This window comes from Malaclemys terrapin, chromosome 9 (genome assembly GCF_027887155.1).
Source record: "Malaclemys terrapin pileata isolate rMalTer1 chromosome 9, rMalTer1.hap1, whole genome shotgun sequence".
In the NCBI taxonomy this organism is placed as follows: domain Eukaryota; kingdom Metazoa; phylum Chordata; order Testudines; family Emydidae; genus Malaclemys; species Malaclemys terrapin.
In genome coordinates this window covers 5,381,379-5,407,518 of record NC_071513.1, presented here as the reverse complement: position 1 = coordinate 5,407,518, position 26,140 = coordinate 5,381,379, and the positions used below count along the sequence as shown (strand labels likewise).

Here is a 26,140-nt window from a genome sequence, read left to right as displayed (position 1 = left end):
TGTTTCTCTCAAAATCCTGCACCAATTTCAAAGGCAAACTTTATGAAATAAATATGTTGCCCTTCTAACAACCTTGCATTTAAGGAGATTCAATATTAAACCTCAAAACCCATCCAGGAAATAGCTATTGCAATAGGCACTTTGCACATTAGTTAACTGAGGCACAGATGTTAAACTAGATGCCACAATTAATATCCTCCCAATGGTGGGAAAAATCAGTGTTAGCCGAACAAGTTTTTAAAAAGACAGTGATATGCTGTGTTTTACTGCAACAGTCTTATAAAGATTCATTGCACCCTTAGGAGATATACCCAGTCCACTCTATCAGAGACTTTTTATAAACATACAGTAATTATGGAAAACAGATCATGTTCAATATCAGCTCCATAACCTTATTTATTCACCATCACAGGCACAACCACTGGAAGGGAGTCTCAGGTTCTTTATTAGACTATTTTACCTTTCACATATTTATTGAATTAGCTTTTCTGTCTTTCTACAACCCTAAACCACTTGCTGACCAGACTTGCACAAGTGATAAATGAGGAGCCTTTCTTCAGATGCTTCCTATTATATACCTGCTAGTTCTTGTGATCCTTCATTTTGCCACATATATTTCTAGTAAAGGGCTTTTTGACAGCCTATTATTAGGTGCTGTAGATTACCCTTTTCCTCCAAATCTTCAGTTATCATACTCTGAAACAGTGGGGGATGGCAGATTTACCATGCTTGATAGGAAATCATACACCAACCACAAAAGAAATGTAATTCCTCTGTGGGCTTGACATCACTAAGTCTTTCTAGTTTATAGTTGATTCTCTCACTCCTTCCCATTGTGTCCAATACTCCCATATCTGCATTGTTACAACCTCTCCTCCCCAGCTCATAGCTTCTTCCTTTTAGTGTTTGTTTCTCTGTATCCCGCCTTCTTGTTATGTTTATAACATAGCCTGCTTTGAGCCTGTCTCTTAAAGCAGCTACTTACTGAAGTACTATGTTTTTCCTGCATGTTTAACAGATTAGGTACATTCAAAAATCAATCCACTTTCCTGTAACAGAAATTCAATATTTTACAGCACTAAAGTTTTAGCACAAGAATAAGATTTTCCTATTGCACAGTTCTATGAACACACAATTGCAAGTACGTACAAGCTTACTAGAGAAATATACTCTATATAAACACACCCATCCACTGACCCTTGTTACTCTGGAGCTTCCCTATGCACCACTTTCCCCTCAAAGGATGACTTCATTCAAAATATGAAATTACCAAAGCCATTCCCAGTGAACAAGGACTATTCAATCTATAATCCGGTCTCTCAAGTACACCAACAGAATCACTTGCCAACTTCCCTCCCCAAAATCTGCTCAACAAATCAAAGAGAAAATATTATTTTTCTTGTAGATTTTGCCAATTTAGATAGTAGAAGACAAGCAGATTTACTGATATTAGCAGCTAAATCTGAGATGTGTACTAGTAAAAGCATAAAATGGAGGCAAGTGTCAAATACCACCCGTCACCCTGAACTGCAAGAGGCACACAGATGTAGTTCTTAGACAGAAAACTGCTAGACTCCTAATTTGGATTTTGTCCAGTAGCCTATATAATTACTTTAATCACCAGTACACAATCTCCTCTACCAATATTATAATGGCACATCTGTAGTTAGAGTTCAGTCACCGTTTCCATTATAACCCCAGCATGCACTGTAATTCCTCCATCCAAACAAAAATGTCTTAAGGATTTAGAATGTGGATGGTTGTATTGACAAGAGACTTCAAAGGGTATTTAAGTCTATGGATACCATTATTTGAATCATAAATAGCCCCTAGTTGATAGCTATCAAGTCTACTTCAAACTCAAAGATCAAAATTGTTTGAGAGGAGCTACCATTGTCCATATCATTTCAAAAATTTACCTTTAAGCATCCTTAATTACAGAGTTATATGATGAGTGAATTACAGCCAATCAGTTGAAAATTTCAGTGAAGCAATCTTTTAAACAGCTCCCGTGGTTAAGTTCAGCACATTGCTTGTTTTCAGTAGTTTGATTTAAGTTAATTTAAGATTACACAAAGCCAACATTACCTGACAGATTAAATTATTATTCACGAGTAACCCCTATGTTTGCAGAGCTCCTATAACTCACTTAAAATACTCTCATAAAAGCTGCCCACTTCTTCCAGGTTCCAACAAAAAGACCATTTCTGGGGACAGGAGCATTTCTTCCCCAACCTGGTGCACGGCTTTATCGCTATCCGAAAGGCCGTCACTTGACTTTTCTATTCTGTTTGTAAAGTCATTTATTTTCTATTGCCTTTGAAAACTTTTTAAATAAACTAACGTATTTCACTTCAACTCTGTATCGTGAAGGCCACTGCACTAAGTTGCAGTGTGTGAATGACTGATTGAGCAGAGTGGGGACAATTCTTCTCTGACCAGCACCTGGTGTAATATACAGAAGTGATAAATGGGTATAAAATGTTAGATTACGATGGTGTCCCACATAAGCAATTCTATGATATTGGCACTGACCAACCAGTTAAGAGTAAAATACAAACCAAGTAACACCTGGGTGAGGTGAATACAAGTGAAGGAAACAGTTATTTTAAAGGCTATTTTAAAGGCTGCAGCTTTAGCTATATCATTTACTTCAGTGTGCTGGACAAGAAGGCTGGGATTTTCAGAGGCTCCCAAAGGAGTTAGGTGCCCAACTGCCATTGTTCAAAATGTTATCAGCTAGCGTGGCACACTGGTGAGACACTGATGCCAGTCAGACAAGTCAGCACTGGCATTTTCAGATTCTCTTTCCTCTGAGCACCTCTCTCATGAAAGCCAGTCTTGAGATACAAGCACACAGCTGATAGCAGTTTCTCTCAACTGAAATACTGCCTAGATTGCCATCCTTTGTTGCTTTATTTAAAATATCATTCCAGTAAATATCTGAACCAGCTTGTTAAACAGGACACCCTTTCCTGCAGAGGGGACACTCTATTAGATTTCTAATTTAGTATACATGCCTGGTATCAATTTTTGTAAATTTACAACATGATGCCCAATTAAAAAATACATCTATGTTTCCAAAAACAACAAGTGGTCTAATTTGTTACCATTCAAAACTACTTCCGTTTCTTTCACAAAGCATGGTCAAAAGCAAATCAGAATTTTCTGAAAGAATCTGTACAGTCTACTGATTCAAGTTACACATTCATGTGACTGGCTATTTAGTTAGCAAAGTGCAAGAAGGCTTTCAATCTCAAGTGAAATATCAGATGGAACACAGAACAGGAAAACCCACAAACTCTTTTCACTGTAAGCAAGTTTTACTCACTGTGGATGTTAACCTGTTTATAACAGTAAAAAGTACTGATTCAGACAGGAAAATAACACTTTGTTCCTGAAGAATTTGTTAGCACTACACTTTTATTCCACAATCTACTTTTTTGATAGGGGTAAGAGCTTTGATATACACTTCACTTTGCCCCATACTATTGGGGAAGATCTCAACCGCAACATAAACTCCTCTGATATCCCTAAAAGGCCTTGATTCGTTCTAGAATCAAGTGTTACGAGTGCACCTTTTTATTATTTTTTATTTTAGTTTAAGTAATCCCAATCAGCCTGCAAATTTATAAAAATCTGAATATGGATTAGGGTAGACATGCATTTAAGGAATTACTTTTTCTTGGTAGAACTATCTTCAAAGGGATGGTCTTTCACAATTACTTAAAGATTCTAACTTTCGTAGATAAGCCCTTAGAGCTCATCCATAGAAATGAAAGCATCAGCTCACTGCAAACCATTATGTACCTTCTCTCTGATTCTCCAGAAGTGTAAATGTAAGCTTGGTTTTTTTTTTTAATGAAGTTATTTAAAATTCATGAAACTGATAGTCAAGATGTTACTGAATGTCTGAAGTAACTTTCCTACCCCAAGAGGCAAAATATGACCAATACATCTGAAAACAGCTGACAATTCAGCTCTTTTTATCTTTTGTCCTCAGCTTTCTACATTGTTGAATTCTCTACTCAGTAATGCATAATAGCACTTAGCAACAATTTTCTTTCTGTCTATACAGAATGGTGGACAATGGTATTCTTTTAACTGGCTAACAGATTTTTTAGTAAACTATTTCTTTTAAAATTTCACTTCTATATTAAAAACACAATTACTGCACCAAGTAATGCCAAAACACTTCAAAGAGACTGCCCTGTTCTACTCGGCTCTTCTAGCTTTATTGTTTAATGAAGAAAAAAACATTCAGAGCACGAACAGAATGTAAGAAAGCAAATAGAAGAGCACTCTGCACTTGGCTGATACTTCTTATGTACCTTAAAAGCTCTTTGTATCATACTGGTTTCAATCACTGCACAGTGGTGGGTGCTTCAGAATCTCAGATTCTAAACACAATCTACCCGGAAGATCAAAACTCAATTTTGAACATGGCATTAACTCACAAGTGAAAGTGATGTTCAAAAATAGAGGTCACTATAAAGCAACTTGCTTTGACTAAACTCAACCATTTTTTGTCCCCAAGCATAAAATCCATGTAATCATAACTATCACCATTCAAATATACTTACTACATATTTATTTATTTCACTGCAATTTGTACGTTAAAATAGCATCTGTTTGGATGTACACAATAATTGTTAGCTTTGGCCAGCTTGATTATATTGGTGACAGTCATTGTTTTAAATATTCACAAGTAGTTGTTCAACTTCAGCATTCAGCTCCTACTTGGCTATTCACTATAGTCTCTTTTGTGGAGGCCACAACCGTGTTGCCATGCATGAGCTGTTAATGATGACTTTTATACTGGATTTCAAGTATTGTGATGGAGAAATGTTTAAAAAAAATATAGAACAGACCGTACTGCTAACGTAACTGGAATAGTTATGCACTTGAGTACATCTAGTCACATTCACAAGTGTTGACAGGATTGGGCCCTTATTTAGGTTTAATTTACAAAGTGGGTGCTACTAAGGAAAAGTCATGATAAATCAAAACAAAACTCCTCTAACCTTGGTTGGATTGTCTAGGTACAGTAGTTTACTATCCACCCAAAGCACAGATTGTTAAATTATTAGAGAGGATAAAATTCAAAAACAGATTTTTAGTTTATCAAGGACTCAAACTCAGAATTGCTCACAAATTTAAATTTACAAGCCATTTTTAACTTACAAAGTATAGAATTTGGAAAAAACAGTCACTACCTAAGGTAATGTGATTCCACAGTGACTTCTGTCATGAAATGGTTATAGAAAGCAGTACTATTATTAATGTGGTTCTATAAAAGTTAACACATGAAAATAACAGAATTACACATTATTGTAGTTTTTCAAGCCTCATTGGCCTTCCCTTTAAGGACTCCTGGATCAACACATCTGAAGCTCTTAATACCATTTCAGCAGCTGCCATGACAATTTCAATTATTTTATATGTGAAAAGGATATTTTTAATTCTACCAATTTACATCTTGTAACTTGAAATTGAAATTGGCAGAGTAGCAGCTAACCTATACTAAAAGCCAGACACATATTAACATATTGCTTTAGTTTAAAAATAATTAAAATATTTTTAACTATAGATTTCTTTTTTGTAAGTTACAGCAGACATCTGGAGCGTCTCTGTTTTGCAGTGCCCAGGAAAATACAGAAGAAAAACTGCCTAGAGACAGTTGTGTGCAATTTGGCCATATATACCTAGTCCTGCCTCAGTGCAAAAGACTGGACTAAATGACTTATCAAGCGCCCTTCCACTCCTACGTTTCTATAATTCTAGATCTATGTTAAGTGAATATAAATATTTGCAGTGGTTTTCAATAAGCAGGGAGATGTCTTTTAGAGGTAGCAATTAGTTATCTGTCAGTGTCTTGTAGCTAGTCAATAACAGGATACTACAAATTAACATCAGTAGTCACAGTTTAAAATAACCCTCTATATACACAAGGCATTTTCTCTATAATTCTACCACTCGTGCTTTGGGATTCAAAGTGAAATGGCACACGTAAGGTAGCACTGCGTGAATTCTACATCTTGCAGCACCAAGCTAATGAAAGATTATTAGAAAGATGTGATCCTGAGCATGAAGAGAATTGCACCTTGTTTTTGAACCTGTTTGTTTGCACAAAAGCCTTTCCTCTTTGGTATAAAGCTTTCTGGGCCACATTTTCAGGTCAGGCCCCAAAATTACACTTGACACCACTTGCTTATGAATGTTAAGAGAAATTCTGTAGCAGATGCCCAGCTTGCATGAGTAATTTCAGAGGCCACATTTCAAAGTATGGCTCTCTGTTTGGAAGTCTATGGTGTGTGAAGTTTTATTACCCTGAATAATCCTCTTGTTAAAATGGTGGCAAATTCTACCTGGCATCTCATTCTTCATTCATAGACATTTGCCTTTTTACCACTTTTCTTCAGGTTTCCACAGAATAAAATTACAGAGGTCTTAATCATAGATCCAAGTGCGGCAGCAGATCCCAATTTAGCAAGCAAAAGTTCCTTCTCTCCAACAGCATTTGAAGTTATCCCACTAAGTAGCCAGGCACCAAATCCACTTCTCTCCACAACTAGTGTATGGCAAGCAACAAATTGGAACGGGCTCCGATGAACTTAATCTCAGCAAGTCTAGTGACAGCAGAGAAGGTGGTGCAGGGCAGCAACAGAGAAGAGACTGAGGTTGGTGGTGTAAGCAACCCTGAGTGCATCCAAAATATTATTTTTTTTTTAAATTGTTCTGAATGTAAATGAGGATCTTCCAAGAAGAGATGGGGATCTAAGAAAGTCCTATAAAAGTCCTATCACTTGCTCCCAAAATTTAGGTCAACTTAGCGTAGACCAGCCCTTAGTAAATTGTCCAAGGTTACAAAGTAAGTCTGTGGCACAGCAGGGAATAGAACTCAAGTCTCTGAAGTCCTAGACTTGCACCCTAACCACTGAGCCATCCTGCTTAAGTTCTAAAAGTTACAGCCACAGTCACAAGAGGCCAGATGTAGACCCTTCTCGAACTGGAGGAAGCCAGACTTGAATAACCACCTAGAAGTCTCCATAGCATTCACCCACTGAACATCAGTGCAGGTGGTGGTTTCTTGGATTAGCCAAGTGCTTGCTGACTCACTGCAGTACTAAAGACCTTTATATATGTTTTTTTAATATATGGAGATATACCTATCTCCTAGAACTGGAAGGGACCTTGAAAGGTCATCAAGTCCAGCCCCCTGCCTTCACTAGCAGGACCAAGTACTGATTTTGCCCCAGATCCCTAAGTGGCCCCCTCAAGGATAGAACTCACAACCCTGGGTTTAGCAGGCCAATGCTCAAACCACTGAGCTAGCCCCCACCACCTTCTGCTGAACCTAGACCTCACAACCCCTAGCCTTTTCTGTGGGACTAGGGAAAAGAGCTGATGATGTGATCAATAAAATTCACACATTCTTCATACTCTACCAGAAAGCTAATGTCTAGTCCTGGAAAAAATCCTGTTCCTCACATTATGCTCCAAGTCTAATTCCATCAGAAGATATGAGAAAAGTAGATTCTAGTAGACCAGGGGTTCAGGACCCCTCAGGGGGGTCACCAGGCTATTACATGGGGGGGGTCACAAGCTGTCAGCCTCCATCCCAAACCCTGCTTTGCCTCCAGCATTTATAATGTTTTTATATATTTTATAAGAGGGGGTCACACTCAGAGGCTTGCTATGCGACAGGAGTCACCAGTACAAATGTTTGAGAACCACTGTAGTAGACCACAGTAGGTGAGGTCCTGCCTGCATCTCAACAGCACAACACTGGAAGTGTCCCCACATTGTCTGTTTAACAATGTGCTGCAGTACTCCATTTGCCTCATTTCAATAGGTTCAGAACTCTGAAGATGTGTAACTCCTCCCCAATTTTTTTTGGGGGGGGGGGGGGGAAGAGAGGGGAGGTGTGTCAGTGTAGGGCAAGTTTTGTTCAACAGATTCCTAACCCCTCTTTTCTTCTTTGCATCTTCAAGTTATGCAACATCACATCTGCTTCACCATCTGGCATTTCAAGTATCTGCCTGCTCTGGGTATTCTGTTTCTATCACATACTCAATACCAGTTCACTACCATGTGAGTATTTGGACATCTTGCATTCATTATCAAGTTAAAGAAGTTGAAAATAAAAATTTCCAGTCCCTATACACTGCGTGTAATATTTGCAGTTTAAAACCTTTACGTTTAGTAATAGTTATATTTAGCATTTAGATCACTTTACATTTTCAAAACCTTTTACAAATATTATCTGTTGCAAGGATTAATTAGGTAAGCGTTAGCCCCATTTCACACACTGTGACCACACATCAAGATGTTGAGTGACTTGCAACAGTTAGTGTCAGCGTGTCAGGATTAAATCTTCCAGTCCCACATTCATCCTTCTAGCAAAGGCTGTTCTCATTTTTAGTCTCCGTTTCTTACCTTTCGTTTACGTTTTTATATATATAGCATTCCTTTCATTTTGTGACTTCCTAAGTAATTTCCAGTATAAAAGCTTTTCTATCGAGGGCATTTTGAAAACGTAAATCTATAATGTTCTTAGGTCACTGTTACACTACAACGCAATAATCAAGGAAACTTAAGTTAGAAAACAATCGCTGCAAATTAGATTGTAGATCTTCAGGTCAGGATCAATACATTATCTATACTTTTATGTCTCTAGTGTGCATATTGTTGGGTGCGTGAATAATGGGTAGCAGCAGCCTCAAAACCATATTTAATAATCAAAATTGCTGGTTTCTTCCAAGCAAGTGTTTCTCAAATTGACTCTGGCTATAATGATCAGAAAACAGTAACCCAGAAGTCCTGAAACCATTGCACTGAATTTCACCGATAATGCTGCACTTACCTGTAAAAAGGAAAAATATCAAAACCATGATCATAGTATACCCGAAGTATAAAATGGTACTAGCAGTTCCCGTTATTTGGAGTTTAGAGAAGAAGTAATGAACCGCATAGATAAAAAGATAAACGGCTGTAAAGCTGCTCGTTAAGAACGATCTCCACCACCAATGATAATCCTGAAAGAAATAATAAACCATTTCAGGAAAAAATCCAAGCACAAAACTAAAACTGCACTTTTATTTCAAAGCAAAGCACTATTTACAAGTCTATGAAAGATTAAATTAATTCTTGGCATATTTCTACACTCACTCTTGCTTAAACTCCTTTTCATTAAAATTATGCTTTTCCAATTGCTATTTCTTTCTCAAAGTCAATTCTGTCAGGATGTTTCAACTATGAACGTGAAACTCTGTTATCCAGGGGACCTACAGCAAATGTCTGTTCAGTCTACAAAGTCTCAGGAGAATGTGCTGGGGACTTAACTAATTTTTTTTGTTTTGTAGATTTTAAAAAGTTGCAGAATTATACATTTACACAGGGTAATGTGTTAACAAGTAACTTAATTCATTGAAACAATTTCACAGATGTGTAGCAGCTCTCACACTCAAGGATCCCAAAGCACCTTGCAAGTTTACATATATATGGTACAAGTATCCACCACAGAAATGCAGCCACAAGGGGCAACACAATAGTAGTTTAACTGCACAGCATAACTATAGCATTCAAGAGTGGAAATGAACACTGTGGTTGAGGACCAAATCTTCAAAAGTCTGCAAAAACTGCCAACATACATACCCCTTGATGAGTGTACCCTCAAGAAGGAATAAGTGTATACACAAGATTGGATGGCACGCAAAGTTAAGCAAATTTGGTACTGAAACTGCAGAGCAATTATAAGTTACACTGGCCACAGCATATTGGAAACCTTAACTCATGATTTACAGGGAACAGTCACAAATGGGACTTCATTCTTTCACTGTTATTTTAAATACACATAGTTGAGAATGTGTCAAACTTTCTGCAAAAGTGTTAGTGAAATCAGATTCAAAGCTTTCTTTAAACCACAAGAATTATTTTATTGGCGATCGCTACAAAATATTTAAGTAGCCCTTTTCAATAAGGACAAAATTACTAAAACCAGTGTAAAATACCTCATTAGTGATCAATTTGAAAGCAACATCTCTCCCCCTTTATATTGATGACTTTGTAATGCCATGCCTGATATTAGTAGCATAAAGCCTCCAAACCTGAGCACTGACATGTTATGCCCAACAGTTGACTTAAATCAAGCTGTTCATAACCTTAAAAGTATACCTCTGCCAGACCAGCTGGAGACTCATTTCCTGTTTTGTGGCTCCTCTACCATTACAGGACCATTCCAGTGTGTAAAACGAGAGCTTGCACTGCTAGCTGCAGTTGCAGTGACAAGGCAGAAATTGCCTTTTTTGAAAATGTTACTTGTATATATTACAAAACATAGGCCAACAACATAACCAGGCCAAAGGTACATACAAAATCCTGACAATACATCCACATAGTCCACAGTGTCCAGCACTTTGCAGAGGTGGCCGTGCATAGGCATCCTTGCAAACTTCACTCTGACATGTTCCAGCTAGCTATGCACTGTGCTGTCATGATATATGCATCCAAATAATATGTTCATTTACCTCTGCACATAGATGGAAATAGCACAGCAAGACTGTAGCCTCAGAACACGTAATAAGAAGAATTATAAACACTAAGAACAGGAAACCAAACATGTAGTACATTTGATGGGACCTAAAACACACAAAAGAAATCTGTGTCAAATTAGTGTTCACTTTTTTTGTGTTACATACCTAAGAAATAAGTAATCAGAAAACAGAACGGGCTTTGTCTGCATTGCTGACATACTCCTACAAATCTTTAGTCTGTACCTGCTATCCCTCTACCTTCACGAGTAAATACGCTGCTTACACAATTGCATTGTTAAAGTCAGGGAAAGGGCACCTCAAAGCAATAGCATCGTTTGTAAAACAATTAGACCCTGATTATATAGACCAGGGAAATCATTCCTTTCCCTCACCTTTCTGTCAAGGACTGTTCCCACTAGAAAGGTACTATCATGATTTCAAATCTCAGGGCCTTCTGAGCCCTAATGCTCCATTGGCGCTCTCTCGTGCTGCTCTTCAGCTTAACATCTGCCTCCTTCACGTTGCTGGAATTAGTCCTCCAGCTGTCTTATTTCACCATGCTACACCTTCTAACAGTCGCTCCTCCACTCCCAGACTCCTATCCCTAGACAAATCAATCTTACTCCAGTTCAAGGGTCATCTAAACGCTTGACCATACAAAAATGCACCCTTTCCTACCAAGTGCATAAGTATCTTTTTTATGAGATGTGGGAGGAAGCATTAAATGTAATAATTAGAAGGATGCAATTACTATAATTTAAAGATAATTCACAAAAAGGGAATACTGGCAAATTCCTTCATGTCTCCCTCCTCATTTTTCTGAATCCACTGTTTTGGGTTCTCCATGCTCATTGTACATGTCCATTTTTGAGCTGACAGCCCAGCCTACCTATCAAGTAAAGATACAATACTCACCAAATACTGTTTAGAATGAAAAAAAGCTGAATAAAAATACAACCAAATGGCAAGATGCCACCCATGATGATACCAGGCAACGGCTTTGTGAAAAACGACTGCTCCGGGATCTGACGAGGAATCTGGTTTGTACGAACTGGGTGTTCAATAGGCTTTGAGAGAAATTAATACAATTAAAAAAGACAAATAACTGTAAACACCATAGTAAGAAGGTAAGATAGGAAAGTGTTAAAATAATTAAAGACACTTAAGAGGATTTTTTCCTAATATCAGCCCCTTGGAACTTGACATGCTTAACTCTCCCATTATATTCATCCATAAACTGTGCCATAAGTAAGGCTATGTTTTACTCACAGATTTTTTAGTAAAACAAAAATTCACGGCCCATGACCTGTCTATGACTTTTCCTATAAATCCCTAACTAAAACTCGGGCGGGGGGGCTATGGGTGCATTGGGGGGGCGGTCCAGGGGTACTGCGGGAGGTGGCCCAGGACCCCACTGGTGCTGGGGGAGGAGGGCCAGGCCACGTCCACTGTTGCTGGAGGAGGGGGAGGGGGACAGCGGACGGGACCCCCGCTAGTGCTGGGGGAGGGGAACTGCGGGCATGGGCAGCATGCAGAGCCCCCTGCCCTCTCCACCGCCTAGTAGCTGCAGGGCCATGCCAGTGGGAGCTGGGGAGCTCCCCACCCCTCAATCCCTAGCCCTGAGCCCCCTTCCACACACCCAAACTGCTGTTGCTGGCCGCTGCAGAAGTCACAGAATCCAAGACTTCTGTGACAGACTCGCAGCCCTTAGCCATACGCCATATCTCTGAAGATTACAAACTAATGCACAAACCAACAAACAGTGATTTTTTTGGAAATTCACTTCAGTGGTGACCTAGTAAATTTCAACATGCAGGAGGGAGAGGTCTTTATTTAGTTTTTGATGGAATTACTGAATTTCTTCTAGATGTGTTAACAAGTCAGAGGACTATAGCACACATACTGTGTAGACAAGAGGAATGTCAATAAAGATATGTTCTTAGAAGAGAGATCCTGAATGGCCAGAAAAATATTTTGAAAATCAGTTTGTATTCTTGTCTACCATACAAAAAGATCAGAAGTTGGCAAACAGTTCATTTCAGAATGGACAGCCATATGCATCTTAGCCAAATTCTGGTGTTTTGATGTTGTCAGCTAACACACTAATGCCGCATGAATAAATACTTGATGTTAGAACAGAAAAAGTATTATACTGAGTGACAGATAAGACACACTTAAACAATGTACTCAAAAACTACCTTTTCTTTGAATCCAAAATATGCACCAATGAAGGTTAATGGGACAGAAATTCCAAACCACATTGCCAGGATAGCAACCAGTGTACCAAAGGGGATGGCAGCTGATGATCCCTTCACCCACAGAATAAGATTCATAATGAAGAAATCAGCAAAGACAATTCTGAAAAAAACAATTTTCTCACTAGCAGCGTAAAATCAGAAGAGAATTAAATATTTTAAGGTGGTTCATAAAACTAAAGGATTATGAATATCCACTTGTAGGCTATTTCATTCTCTATTTGTGCAATATTGTTTCACCACTAATACATAAAAAGTGGTAATTATCACTTTCAACAACTAGTTGTTTTTAATCTTTAGGGTCTTTTAGCAATAAGGCCACTTATTTGGAAGACCTTTAACTGGCTACAAATAAACTGAGGGAACGTGAAGAGACACTATCACAAAAAACATGACATGGTGTTTTCAGCAAGTACTCTCTTGACTGTACTGTACTTTGCCAGCCCTTCCTTTCCCATCACTGCTATTTTCTGGTAATGCTTTTAAATAGCTCTTTTCTAATGAACCTGTTATTCCTTCTGCCAAATTCAGTCATTACTGGCAAAACCCACTGTTCAAGATACCACAAACTACATTAGGGCTACCACAGGCTAATCTTAGAAAAAGCTTAGTGTTAAAACCAAATCTCTTCAGCCGTGGGACACAATACATAAGAAGTGAACAAAAAAAGTGTGCTAGTTCAATAACATTACATCTGTGTACTATTTTAAGAAATTCACAATTTCAAAGGGAGCTAAGCTACTGAAGCAAGAGTGTGTTATTTCTTCAATTTAATCAGCACGATACACCTCTACCCCGATATAATGCGACCCGATATAACACAAATTTGGATATAACGCGGTAAAGCAGTGCTCCGGGGGGCAGGGCTAAGCACTACGGTGGATCAAAGCAAGTTCAATATAACGCGGTTTCACCTATAACACGGTAAGATTTTTTGGCTCCCGAGGACAGTGTTATATCGAAGTAGAGGTGTACCTTCATTTTTTCAAAATCTATAAAAAAGAAAAACTATTCAGAGTTTGCTAAGCCCTAAAGGCTGGTTTTCTAAGCCTGAAGAAGTCCTCTTCTTGCACTTTTAGTGCAGAATTATGTCACAAAGCAAACAACTTCCTCACCCCATTTTATTCCCCTAAACCCTCCATTCAAAAACAAAAATCAAAAAAACAAAAAAAAAGGTTTTAAAGACTTCGATTTTGGAAATTAACAAGACTTATGTCATGCTCTCCTGCACCCTCTCCACCTGCTTTCTGAAAATCCTTTCAACAAATGAGACTGAAACCCAGTTTAAATTTGAGAGGAGTGATTAAGATTTCAAACATGTCCCATCGAGTAATAAAGCAAAAAAATACATTGCCAGAGAACCTCATCTGGGAATCTGCATCATTCTCACCATCCAGGGTACAGGAGAAGCATCAGTCCCAGGAAGGGGCATTGCCAAATGAACCACTCACTGGGACTCATATGGAAGAATTCTTGAAACAGAATTTACACTAGTCTCAGAGGAAGCTACCCATTCCACTGTATTGGACAACGTCATGCAAAACAAAAGCAGTGGGCAAGCCATTGCACAAATGGTTCCCAAATCCTTCTGTGAGTAGCATCCTATAAATGTGCAATCAAATGCAGTTAAAGCAAACTGCATGGTGTATTTTAGACCTTGTCCATGTCAGTAATCCAATCTCTGCTTCTCCCCTTCCAAAGATAAAGGAAAAATACTTTGTATATAAACTCAGTCTACTGAGTATATAGAACTGCCTTGGGCTGTTTATGACATTATGCAGTTTCACTGAACAAGCACAGCATAATCAAGACATCTGTTCTTATTTTACCAATCCCAATCATTCTGCTTCCTCTATGAAACTGAATATATTCTGGAGTTTAAATTATCAGCATGATTTTTTTTCTACAGATAAATACCCTCTGCACTGTGAAGATATCTAAATGACAGCAGGAAAAGACTGAAGCATATTTTGTTTAGGAATAAGATTTCCACATAGAAATACTACAAATTCAGTTGTTACCCAATACATCAGGTTTCATTCGATCCAATTCTAGTTTATTCAAACCAAGCCATGTTTTATTAATTCTATTTTTCATCTGTCTTCATTCAAAGATAGAGACTTTTGCTGAAAACATATCTTGTTAAACTCCATTCTGAAATAGGTTATCTTGAATAAAAATCTGAAGCCAAATTCAAGATATTTACTGAACACAAATCAGAAAAATTGCTTTAACTATTCACTATGCCAATAATCTCCTATATACATTATATACATTTATTTTCCACTCTACCACCCACCCAGAAAGCTGTGCCAAGGACTACCTCTAATAGGCAACCTTCTGTCTTAAAGGACCACTTTAAATTACCTCTAAGGTTTCCAGTACAATTGTATATACAACATTAATTTTAAATGATGATATTTTTAGGTACATAGACATAAAAACATACCCGAAATCCTAGTTTCCAAATGAAATGTTCCTAAACCCAATTTTAAAAGCTATACATGCAGAACACCATATTGTTCTTCATGAACTATTCTCTTGTCCTGTCTTTAGCAAGATTATTCACTGCAGTAGAACACAGCTGCTATTTTAGTCATAAAAATAATTTTGTATAGAACACTAAATATATTCAAGATACAAAGAACAAGATAAAGTATTTGTACCACATTAGTAAGGAACTAAATTTACAGTCTCAGATCTAACCCTACTTTCCATATACTAAGTATGAATAGTGTGTGACTGACTTCAATGGGGATAGGATCTAGCCCCGATTTATAAAGGTGCTCTAGACAGAATAGCCTTTCCAAAAAGCCACCATAATAAGCCATGCATTCACAATGAAATATAGTCCCTACTATGTTAACATGAGGATCCAGAAAATACTCAGTGCTGTAATCTAAGAGCAGTTGTATTGTATCAGGATTAACTGCACCAGCAACAATACAAGTCAATGGTTCACAAATTTTTCCATGCCATGACCTCATCTTACAACAACAACAAAAACCCATGTTTCAGGCCCCACCTCCATAGTGTTGGGACTACTTATGAAGAAAGGGAGGATGGTCGTGACCCCTAGGTTGAGAAGCCATGCTCTAGAACATTATGTAATTTGCAAACTCTCCAAATGCAGGCTGTGATCTACAAGCCTTTCTTCCCACTCTAAGATGTTCTGTGTAGAAAGGAAAATAAAGTAGAGAAACAATAAAGGCAATGGCACAGCCCTTGAAAGAGTTCTGTGCTAAGAAATTAGTATTTTTCTTTATTTGTGGTAACTGCGTTATATACAAGACTACAGGAAAGAACAATTTCATAAGAGTAAGGAACAAAAAGTACTAACCCAGGGCACAACAGAGCTGTCAGCAAAACATTTGTCTTCCACTTTTCACCTCGAAATGCTGAGGAATAAGTAAGAATCATTACTATAGTTTCAAACGTAACACCTTTTATAAATATTTTGCAGTATGACAGCAAGGAGCAGGTCTGATATCTGAGACATCAGCTCCAACTTGAATTACATATCATGCCTGGCAATTCTGAATGTAACATGCTACATCATACAAAATAAGTAATGGTACTTACTTTTATACATTCTAGCAGATACATAACCAGCAGGAGTTCCCAGCAAGACCCACAGTACAACTGCACAAGTCATCAAAGCTCCTCGGTTGGCAGGAGAAAGAAAGCCAAGGCAAGCTAGAACTAAAGATGTGAAAAGAAAGAATAAGCCATTTGTCAACACATTTTATTAGCAAATTGTAGAACGTACACCATAGCTCACATGTTTATCCAGTTCACTGAGACGGCATATGTGTATGTTAACATACGCACACAAACCAACTAGTCATAAGTGCACACCACTCTGGGCATAACTCTGAACCAAATGCTTGGATATTTTCACCTCATACTCAAAAGGCAAAGATTTTTGTGGCTAAAAGGCTTCAAGAGAGGCATAGGTTGAAGTCTCTGCTCCTCCAACAACTATGCCATGAGATTTCAGCTTGGAAATCAGCTTTCAAAAGCTTAAAGAATAATGCTTCTGTAAGAGCACATTTATTGCAACCATAATAGTTTAATACATGCCATAAGAGTCGTCCAAGAAAAATAGGACCAGAGTAGTAAAAGGCAGTGATTTAAGTTTTAAAAAGGTAGTTATAAGAAGCATGAAGATAACAGGACCGGATCTTCAAGTACTGATTTAGAAACGTCAAACTCCAGACAAAGGCTATCACAGCTCCCATGATGGACAATGCTTATCCTCAGGAACAAGGTGGACCATCTGGAAAACAAGGTCCCCATATTTAAAAAGGAAAAAAAAAAGGGGGGTGGGGTAAGTTGGAGTTCTTGAACAAACTGCAAGGGAAACCCCCAAGTTGAAAGGCAGTTATTCAATTACAGACTCTGCAACTAGTGGTATGTGAAATTTTTGTATTTGGAAATAGACTCCAAGAGCTGTCATGGATTTGGAAGGACCAATTTATGAAGGCACAAAAAGGTAAGTTATTATACTTACATTTAAACACATTAGGAACAGAGAAAAGGACGCTGAACTACAACTCGGAAAAGTAATGCTCTGTGTGAAATGTTAGTCAGCTAGGAATGAAGTGAGTTGGGGTGAACGTTTTCATAATCTGATCTCTAACCAAGAAAAGAACTGATGAAGTGGAAAGATAAAGTTGCCATTTTCACTGTTAAAAATAATTGACCAAGTTTTTAAACTCTAAAACAGAAGGCCAACAGAATGTTAGAAACCCAGAATTATAATCCTATCTTACATTATTGATTTATTTGTTTTGCCAACCTATATATGAGTACCCTACTCGGGCTAGTCAAAGACTATTGAGATTTTGTTGATGTGATTTTTTTAAAATTTAAAATATTGAATACAAAAGTTATTCCTCTCCCCATAAGATTTTCATTTCTACTTTTAATGAACAATCAACAAGGCAGAAAAATCTTCACTACCACTGTCTAGACTTTATGAAGTCTTATCTTCTAACAGCAAGTTTTCCTTGTTGTTTATTGATAATGGTCTTTGCAGAACAGCTACATAATCAGCCTTCAGGCAACTGGCAAGTCTATGCTCTATGGGAGTCAAAGGCTACAGAACTGATGGTTGCTTGTTCACGCTCAGCGCCACACAGGAATCTTTATTAAAATTAAAGCTTAAAAACAAGCCAGAAGGGAAAGCCAACATCTTACAGTATGCTGTTAAATATGGCAAGAATATATTTTAGAGGAGGATCAAGGACAAATGTATACTGACTCTTCTGCTAAACAACCTACACTAAAAGGGAAAACAGGCTACCCTTTTTCCTGCATAAGATGTTTATAGCTAACAGCGAGTACTGAAGGTCAGTCTGAATTTGCTACCATTTTATCTGGACTTCTATCTGTATTTACTGTAGTTCTCTGGTCTGAAACAATTTAATCAAAGACAATTTGTTTTTTGCTTGGCATAAAGATATACGGAAGATAATGTTTTGCTGGTACGTACAATTTAGAACAAATGATTTAATACAAAGTGCTACAAAAATATATAAACCTCAGTATGTTCCAATATTTTACTGTGCAGTAACAAAGGGAGTTGTAAAAGATTTATATGAAACAATGAAATATACTAATTAGTAGATTACAATGTTATTGTTGTATCTAGGTGTTTGTACCAAGCTCAAGTTACATGAGCACTGTCTCAGTGCCATTTTATTGGCACATACTCAAGTTTTTATTTCGGAATGGCTGTTGACTGCTGTATCAAATTTATCAGAAAAAATGTGTTCCGAAAAATGTTAGAGCTTTGATTAAACATCTTTGAACTTACCTTACTGGGGTCCAGGTATTATTGGACCATGATGAGTAAGTGTGGTCTTCTAGTATATTTTTAACTTTTAAAAGGGGATTTGGACTAGGGCTACTTCACTTCTATAGATCTAGAGCATGTGAATTAGCCCTAATAGGGAGATGCTGCAATAATGCTCAAAACACTACTATTTGCAATAGTGTTATTACAGTGATCTGGGTCATTACTATAAGCAAGTTATTTTTCTTTTCTTAAATAAAGTAAAAAGGATAGACAGCGATGCCAGAAATCATTTATTGTTTCTTACAATTACACTAACAGAGTGTAATTTTAATAAACCTAATGATACTTACATAGAGTAATAAATGTCATAATGAAAATTTGCGTTCCTTGACCCAAGAAGACAGATAACAGCATTCCCTTCCTTGGAGGTCTAAATACATCTCCATGAACCAACTTCCAACCAAATTCCTCTTGAGCATCTTCCTGCATAATAGCAACATCTTTATTAAATATACATAATTCAGCAGTGAATATAAGCGAGATGTGAAACGTGCTTTCAAAGTTTGATTAACTTTCAGTTTGGTTCCAAAGACAGACTAATTGCATTGATTCATCACTCACTGATTTTACTGTCCCTTCATGGTTTTCTGGAAGAAATAGGCAAGATTTAGGATGAAACTACTTGCCTTTGAGAGTGGCAGAGAAACAATGTAATTAGCAAAGATCCTCATAAGGTCAATGTGAATGTAAAGCAAAACAAAGCATTCCGTTTCATTTAACCTGGAATACAGCAGTTCACATTGGTTTAAATATTTATCTTCTCGCTTGTCTCAAACCATATCAGTCTCAGTAACTATAACAGTAAGGAATGACAGGATTTTTGCTTTACTTTGTAAGTGCAAATTTGGGCTCCCTCTGCTCCAAATATCTTCCCTGTTAATTCTTGAGTTGAGACCATAGTGTTCTTCACCATGTAGCTGTCATGTTGCTAAATAAACTAACGTAGTCTCTGAGTCTTAGGGAATATCAATCTGGAGGAACTAAGCAGCAGCCAACTTGCTCGGGGTATTACTGATCGCCATATTTGGGGTCGGGAAGGAATTTTCCTCCAGGGTAGATTGGCTGAGCCTCTGGAGGTTTTTCGCCTTCCTCCGCAGCATGGGGCAGGGATCACTAGCAGGAGGGTCTCAGCCGATTGAAGTCACTAAAACACAGGATTGGGGACTTCAACGGTAGAGTCCAGGGAAGGGTCTTGCGGCCTGCAGCATGCAGGGGGTCAGACCAGATGATCATAATGGTCCCTTCTGACCTTAATGTCTATGAGTCTATGAGTCTGAAAAAACTGGTGGTTTCCAACAAACGTGGCCCATGCTGAAATACCTGTGCCCCATTCAGTCAAAGACTGCTGGGTTCCCTACCCATCCTCCAGCCTAACTGGAAGCAGTAAATATTTCCCTGGGGTGTTTGATACCAAAATCAAACATTCACAGAAAAGAGGTGGGAAGGAAGGGAAACAGAACTGCATGACAACGCACAACAGCTTAGCTAGTGACATAGACGTCTCTTCATTTCCTCTGAAACATTTTATCATCTTCCCAGTGTGAGGAGCTTTGTGTCCACCTTGTTGATAAATTACTCTCAAGAGCTGAGGGTATGCTAGAAGTGGGATTTTTCTTTTTTTAATGTGTTTAGAAAACAGTTTTACAGCAAGTGTTGTGTCAGCAGGGAAACAGAAACCATAGATCCAGAGTTAGGGAACATGATTATAAAGGTACAACATGGATGAAACGCTTCCAGACTCAGTATCATAATAAATTCTCCTCCAGGACAGAAGTCTTCTAGTTGCTCTTTTCCCAAAAAGTACAGTGCACTTTGCTGTGGGAGTCCACATAAATCTGGTTCTCATTTCCAAAAGCAGGAAGCTTCTATTATCCTTACTAAACCTTTTTTCATAAACCAGTAAGTAAACAAAGCATTGGTTTAAAAGGTTGTTGCCTGAAACAAATGCTTATTTTTAATTTAGTTCAACTGAAAAATAAATCTTGCATCTGAAGAAGTGAGGTTCTTACCCACGAAAGCTTATGCTTCCAATACTTCTGTTAGTCTTAAAGGTGCCACAGGACCCTCTGTTGCTTTTGAAAAATAAATATCCCTTTTTCAGGATGGACTTCCTAAATGCATGCCTTCTATTCCAATGCAACAGGGGATGAGGCAATCACCTTCTATTGGCACATTTGGAAAGGTTTAACCAGTGAAAGTACATGAGTTAGATTTCCCATGAGAAATTAGTCAGCAAAAATACTTTCCTTGGAAAACAGAGCAGGTTCTGGTCCCATCACCAACTTTGCTCTGAAAGTTGATTCATAATCTGTGCTGTATGTCTGAAAAAAATCAAATCAAGCTGGGCAGCCTGAGCCCTTGATTTGTCTTATGTGAACCAGAGCACTCACTCCTCACTCAATGGAGTTGGATTTTTAGTAAGCCTAGGGGTGGGTCTCAGAGGCCAGGCTCCAGCCCAAGCCAAAAGTGTCTGCACTGATATTTTGAGCCCCACAAGCCCAAGTCAATTGACCCAGGCTCAGACTTGCTTTCACAGGTTTTTTATTGCAGTGTAGATGTACCCTAAAATACACCTCTACCCCGATTTAATGCAACCCGATACAACACAAATTCGGATATAATGCGGTAAAGCAGTGCTCCGGGGGGGGGCGAGGCTGCGCACTCCAGTGGATCAAAGCAAGTTCGATATAACGCGGTAAGATTTTTTGGCTCCCGAGGACAGCGTTATATCGAGGTAGAGGACTTAGAGCCAGGACTGCATTGGACTTAGAGCCACACTGACTATGAGAAGGTTCAACTGTTGTTTTCAATACAACTCCACTAGAATGGGAGTTCCATCTGCTTATGCCAGAGCTAAACCTGGTCCCACCATCTAGCTGAAACTGCAGTTAGACCACGATTGATAAAAAAAAAAATATCAATGTCCTACTGCAAGCTTGGTATTTCAAACCTGTAAAACAAGTAGGTTTGAAACATGCAATGTTTAGGCCTTAAAATGAAGAGGTTTACATCTACAACTGATGATTACTAGAAAACAATTCTCTAAATTATAGTTTTATGTCCATGAACCTCATGCTTTAGATTTAAAGTGTAGAAGTAGTCCTTTCCCCATCCAGTTCACAAATCAAATAAACCTGTTAATAAAATATTTCATTAAGATTACGATAGGACTTCAGAGAGCATGTTTATTTGCATTTTAAAAAAAAGGAACAAAGTTGCACCAAATTCACTTCAGGTTGATAAATTTAACCAGTGAGAGAAGCAGAATGATTTTGGTTTTTACCATTACAATGGACTCTCAGAAACCTACGTATAACAGTATAGAAATTCTCAGCTTGCCTTTGTAGCCATCACTTGACATATTACAGATTTACTTGTTAGTGTCTCTCACAAGGCATCCAAGTATGTGCACAGGCACTCAACATTAAGTTCTCTGAAATATCTAAATAGCACTCACACCTCACCTTTGCTTACCCCTAAAGTTTGTCCTTCCACATTAAAAGTTTGTCAAATCGAGGTGGAAAACTGAGCCTCTTAATCATATCTACAACAAATACTCCCTTCTTTAGAGAATCTGAAATTTTAGTAAGGCCATTTATTACTCCCAAAGAGCTGATATGTCTACATATTACTTATAGTGACCCCCCAGACTGCATTCAAAACTGTAGTTAATAGATTTTTTTCCTTCATAGAAAATGAGATAATCTAAAAACCATAAGAGTTCTACTCACAGAGGAGTCAATTTGGTTGTATCTTGCAATATCTTTATGCAGAGTCCTCAGTATGATCATAGCCACCATGCCAGATAAGAAGAGAACAATTACGAGTGAATTCATTATGCTGTAGATAAAGAAAAAATCAAAGTTTCTATCTGCTTTTTCAGACTTCAGCATATGCACTGCAATAGTCATAATATGTGCACATCTGAAGTCTGAAGCACATTTTTGGATATCAAGTTTTTGTGTAAGTCATTCTGTCAGGTATTTTAATGTTTTCCTACACAGAAAAAATAAATTATAATATGACATACTACTATATAACAAATAGGAAAGCCCCTGCAAAGCCATTCTGCCGAAGAGCAGAGAAGACTAGAGAATCTCAAGCCAACTAGTTTTAACCAAATGGATTTTATATATATGAAATAATCAAATGTAATTCCAGTAAACAAATTAGTTACATATTAACTATCAGATTAATTATTTCATGTTTTATATTGCTTTTTTAGCATTTATGTACAGCACAGCATTTTCCTCTTTACTGTACAAATTATACATTAATTCATAAACAATAGCTCTTTTGGTACATTCTTTAGCATAAAAAAAAATCTCACTGACTATTTTTTGTATTTAACAGTAGCAGCTAATATTAAAAACAAAACTTTACCAAATAAAGATCTGTACATCAGAGTAAACCAGATGGTAATAGTAAGAAAACTGATGGGCAGTCACCTTCCAAAAGCTCTGCAGAACAAGATGATAAAGTAACTTCCATGTTTTTACTTTGCTTTTGGATACTAATGGCACATTCCTTTGGTGACATTCAATACTTTAGTCGCTCTCAAGAGATCCAAGACTGATCAAAGTTACTTCATGTATTGAAACAAGGAAGTTCATTTGCTTGGAAACTAACAGACTTCATTTTACATGTAAGAGTTACGTATCTTGAAAACTGCAGGACAAGATCTTTGTGCTTCACAGCAAGATTTATTCGCTCCATAAATTAAATTTTTTACCTAAACCACTGAATGTTGGTATGTGGCATGGACTCCAAAATGTAGTCCCATCTGGAAGCCCACTTGATATCATTTTCCTATAAACAAATTGAAACAAAACGATTAAACAAAAATTTGGCTTTGGAGGAGTAAAGGTTTTGATGCCACTTCCTAAAATTAGTGAGTATGCATAATCTACTTGACTCCAATCTTCATCTTAGAGACAGGTCTTTTCCCTGCCTTATACTCTTCAATCTCTTCTTCTGACTTCTTTATTTTATGACTTTGTCCTTCTCTGTAACTTACTTTATAATGTCCATTGCCTGTAATTTTTGATTTATGTGTAATGTTTTTGGGCAAAGTTTATATTGATCAGTGTTCTTCAGAATAAAATTATACAACAAGATTGAACTCACCTCTTCATGTGAGTTCATCAAGCTACTCTGTGAAGTTACCATCCCACAATTTGGTAAATAGATCATGATTCGCTGGATCAGGTTTTCAGAAAACTGTGTGCAATTTACTATTTGAGCATCCAATTGAACTTTTGTATGTGCTGTATGCAAACAGCAAGTGCACAAATGTTTATTTTTGCACATGCACAGGTCTAAAAGCCCGACCCTTCAAAATGGGTCAAGATGTCAGTCTATCATGGCGTCATTACCAAAAGTCAGCTACTGTAGAACAGAGAGCAGATTTCTGTCTCCTCAGTGTGCAGACTGCAAGATCAGACTGACAAAACAGTGGCCAAACTAAAACAATGCAGGTGCAATAACAAATCATGAAGCCATTACTATTTAAGAAATGGGCTTAGTTTACTTTTGAAAAGTACGTGTCCTGGATCCATAAGACAGCCACTATTGACTTTACTGGTTTATTAATTTAAATTTTAAATAAACAACAGCCTTTTCTCCTTAGAAAAATGGATTCTGACTATATCTAAAGTAAAGCTTTAACGACAGCAAACTGCAGATAGTCAATCTGAAGTGTACCTGATATTTAAGATGTAAATAGTGACATCTGCTGGAAATATCTGAACTAGCAGGAATTATCGACTTGCTGAAAGAACAGATGTCCCACATGCATAACGCATTTTGTAAATTACTGAACAACACTGACATTACAATTTGCAATTTATCCTCAAGATTTAAACACATGTTAATAGACAGGAGGCTCATGCATGTAGTAAAATCAGCAAGTCTAAGGATAGCTCAAGGGAAAAGTCCAAGGCTCTATATTCTATTACCTCAAAGACATAGGTTCGAGTCAACTTCAGATGGGTGGCTAATGAAAGCGGTTATCATATGACAGCTGTATGGCTGCCTTTTCAAAATGAACTAGTGCTCTCAGTCCAATTCCTAGTAGACAGGTGTCTTACATCATAAAAACAAACCATAGTTGCCACTTTTTAGGGTAGGCTGAACAGAGGCACCAATTTTTGAAGCAACAGGGAAACTGAACTATCCTCACACCCATAAGAGGTTACTTTTCAGGTTAGGGTAAAAGCACATTCACAAGTACGATTTACTACTTACTGCCTGTGATGTATTAGGTGAAATAAGGACTCTGTTTTCAAAGTCACTTATCAAGTAGTTAATTTAGTGCTTGCAAGTGTCTGGGTAAAATTATAACGAAGGCACTTTCAAATCAGATGGACTGCAACTCAGTTGACAAGAACTAAAAAAATATGCTTGCTATAAACTGATTAATTAAAGCAGGTAAACTATAAAATCAAAAATGTCTCCAAGAAAGTTTATATATAAATATATTCTCTCCAATATGAGGGTTGCTTAAGTTAGCGATCCACTATGAACAGTGACTATGTAGAAGAGTTACATGAACCAATAGCTCTGTTCCCTGTGTTTAGAGCTAGATTTGCCAACTTTAATGCCAAATCTAAATTTTAATTTTACTCCTATTAACACTGAAGATCCAATGAAGCTACATATGAGTGACCTGGATTCCATTTCCTTCTTAACCATCAGAAAGACAGTTACAGTTGCAGATTAAAATTTGAGAACAGGTGGATTGCTCTGTTGTAACTGAAGGCATAATTTAACCTGGAATATTTTCAATACTGATGACGCATGATCAAAGAAAAGCCCTGCATAGTTTTCAAACTGAGAGTTGGTAGTTAAAGCCATCTTTTTACTTGTAAACAGAAAAATTTGCTTCTGGAAGTCATTTTCACAGTGCTCTCCTACTGCATTCTGAACTTTGGGACTGGACGTTTAATATTTTTAGCTACAGAACTGCTTACGTTCCCAAGTTGTTCCTCAGACACTTTAATATTCATAAAACTGTATTAAAACAGTGGAAACATTTATACTGAATAAATGCATAACTGCCAGAAAGAACCTGGATCCAAACAATTTAGGAGATTTGTTCCAAAACATTAATATACTTACTTCAAATTTCACAGAATAAGTGTAGATCAAATCCAGTTTGTTCGTGAATTTAGCAGGAATCTCCATAGGGGGACCTCCACAATTTAAATTGTTTTTATCTGTATGTTTGTAGCTAGCAAGACAGAAATTTTAAATAAGATTCATAGCTGCTGGATTGGGTAGAGAATTTCACAATTATTTAAAAGTAATTAAGACTAATATGTGAAACATTTGGCCATCTAACTTTTTGTATCTTTTCCCACCATTTTACAATTTCTTTATTGAGAACAGGCCTTCCTGTTCCTTCTATCAAAATGGACTTCACCTCTGAACATGTGAAGGGTTTGGTTTGAGGATTTAGAACAAGGGTGGGCAAACTATGTGGCCTG

The 26,140-nt window shown here is 37.5% G+C and overlaps 1 protein-coding gene across 1 annotated transcript in view; it reads right to left on the bottom strand.

The window, feature by feature from the left end:
- Window positions 1-26,140, bottom strand: part of LOC128842915 (transmembrane 9 superfamily member 2-like) — a 41,211-nt gene that overhangs the window by 1,874 nt on the left and 13,197 nt on the right. Inside the window, exons 7-16 of the mRNA XM_054039229.1 lie at window positions 25,773-25,884; window positions 23,386-23,462; window positions 22,385-22,493; window positions 18,944-19,076; window positions 16,373-16,492; window positions 16,131-16,188; window positions 12,734-12,893; window positions 11,451-11,602; window positions 10,530-10,641; window positions 8,867-9,038 (exon numbers count right to left, since the gene is read on the bottom strand). Of these exons, the coding sequence (XP_053895204.1) occupies window positions 8,867-9,038; window positions 10,530-10,641; window positions 11,451-11,602; window positions 12,734-12,893; window positions 16,131-16,188; window positions 16,373-16,492; window positions 18,944-19,076; window positions 22,385-22,493; window positions 23,386-23,462; window positions 25,773-25,884 (1,205 nt within the window). The remainder of the gene's footprint in view (window positions 1-8,866; window positions 9,039-10,529; window positions 10,642-11,450; window positions 11,603-12,733; window positions 12,894-16,130; window positions 16,189-16,372; window positions 16,493-18,943; window positions 19,077-22,384; window positions 22,494-23,385; window positions 23,463-25,772; window positions 25,885-26,140) is intronic.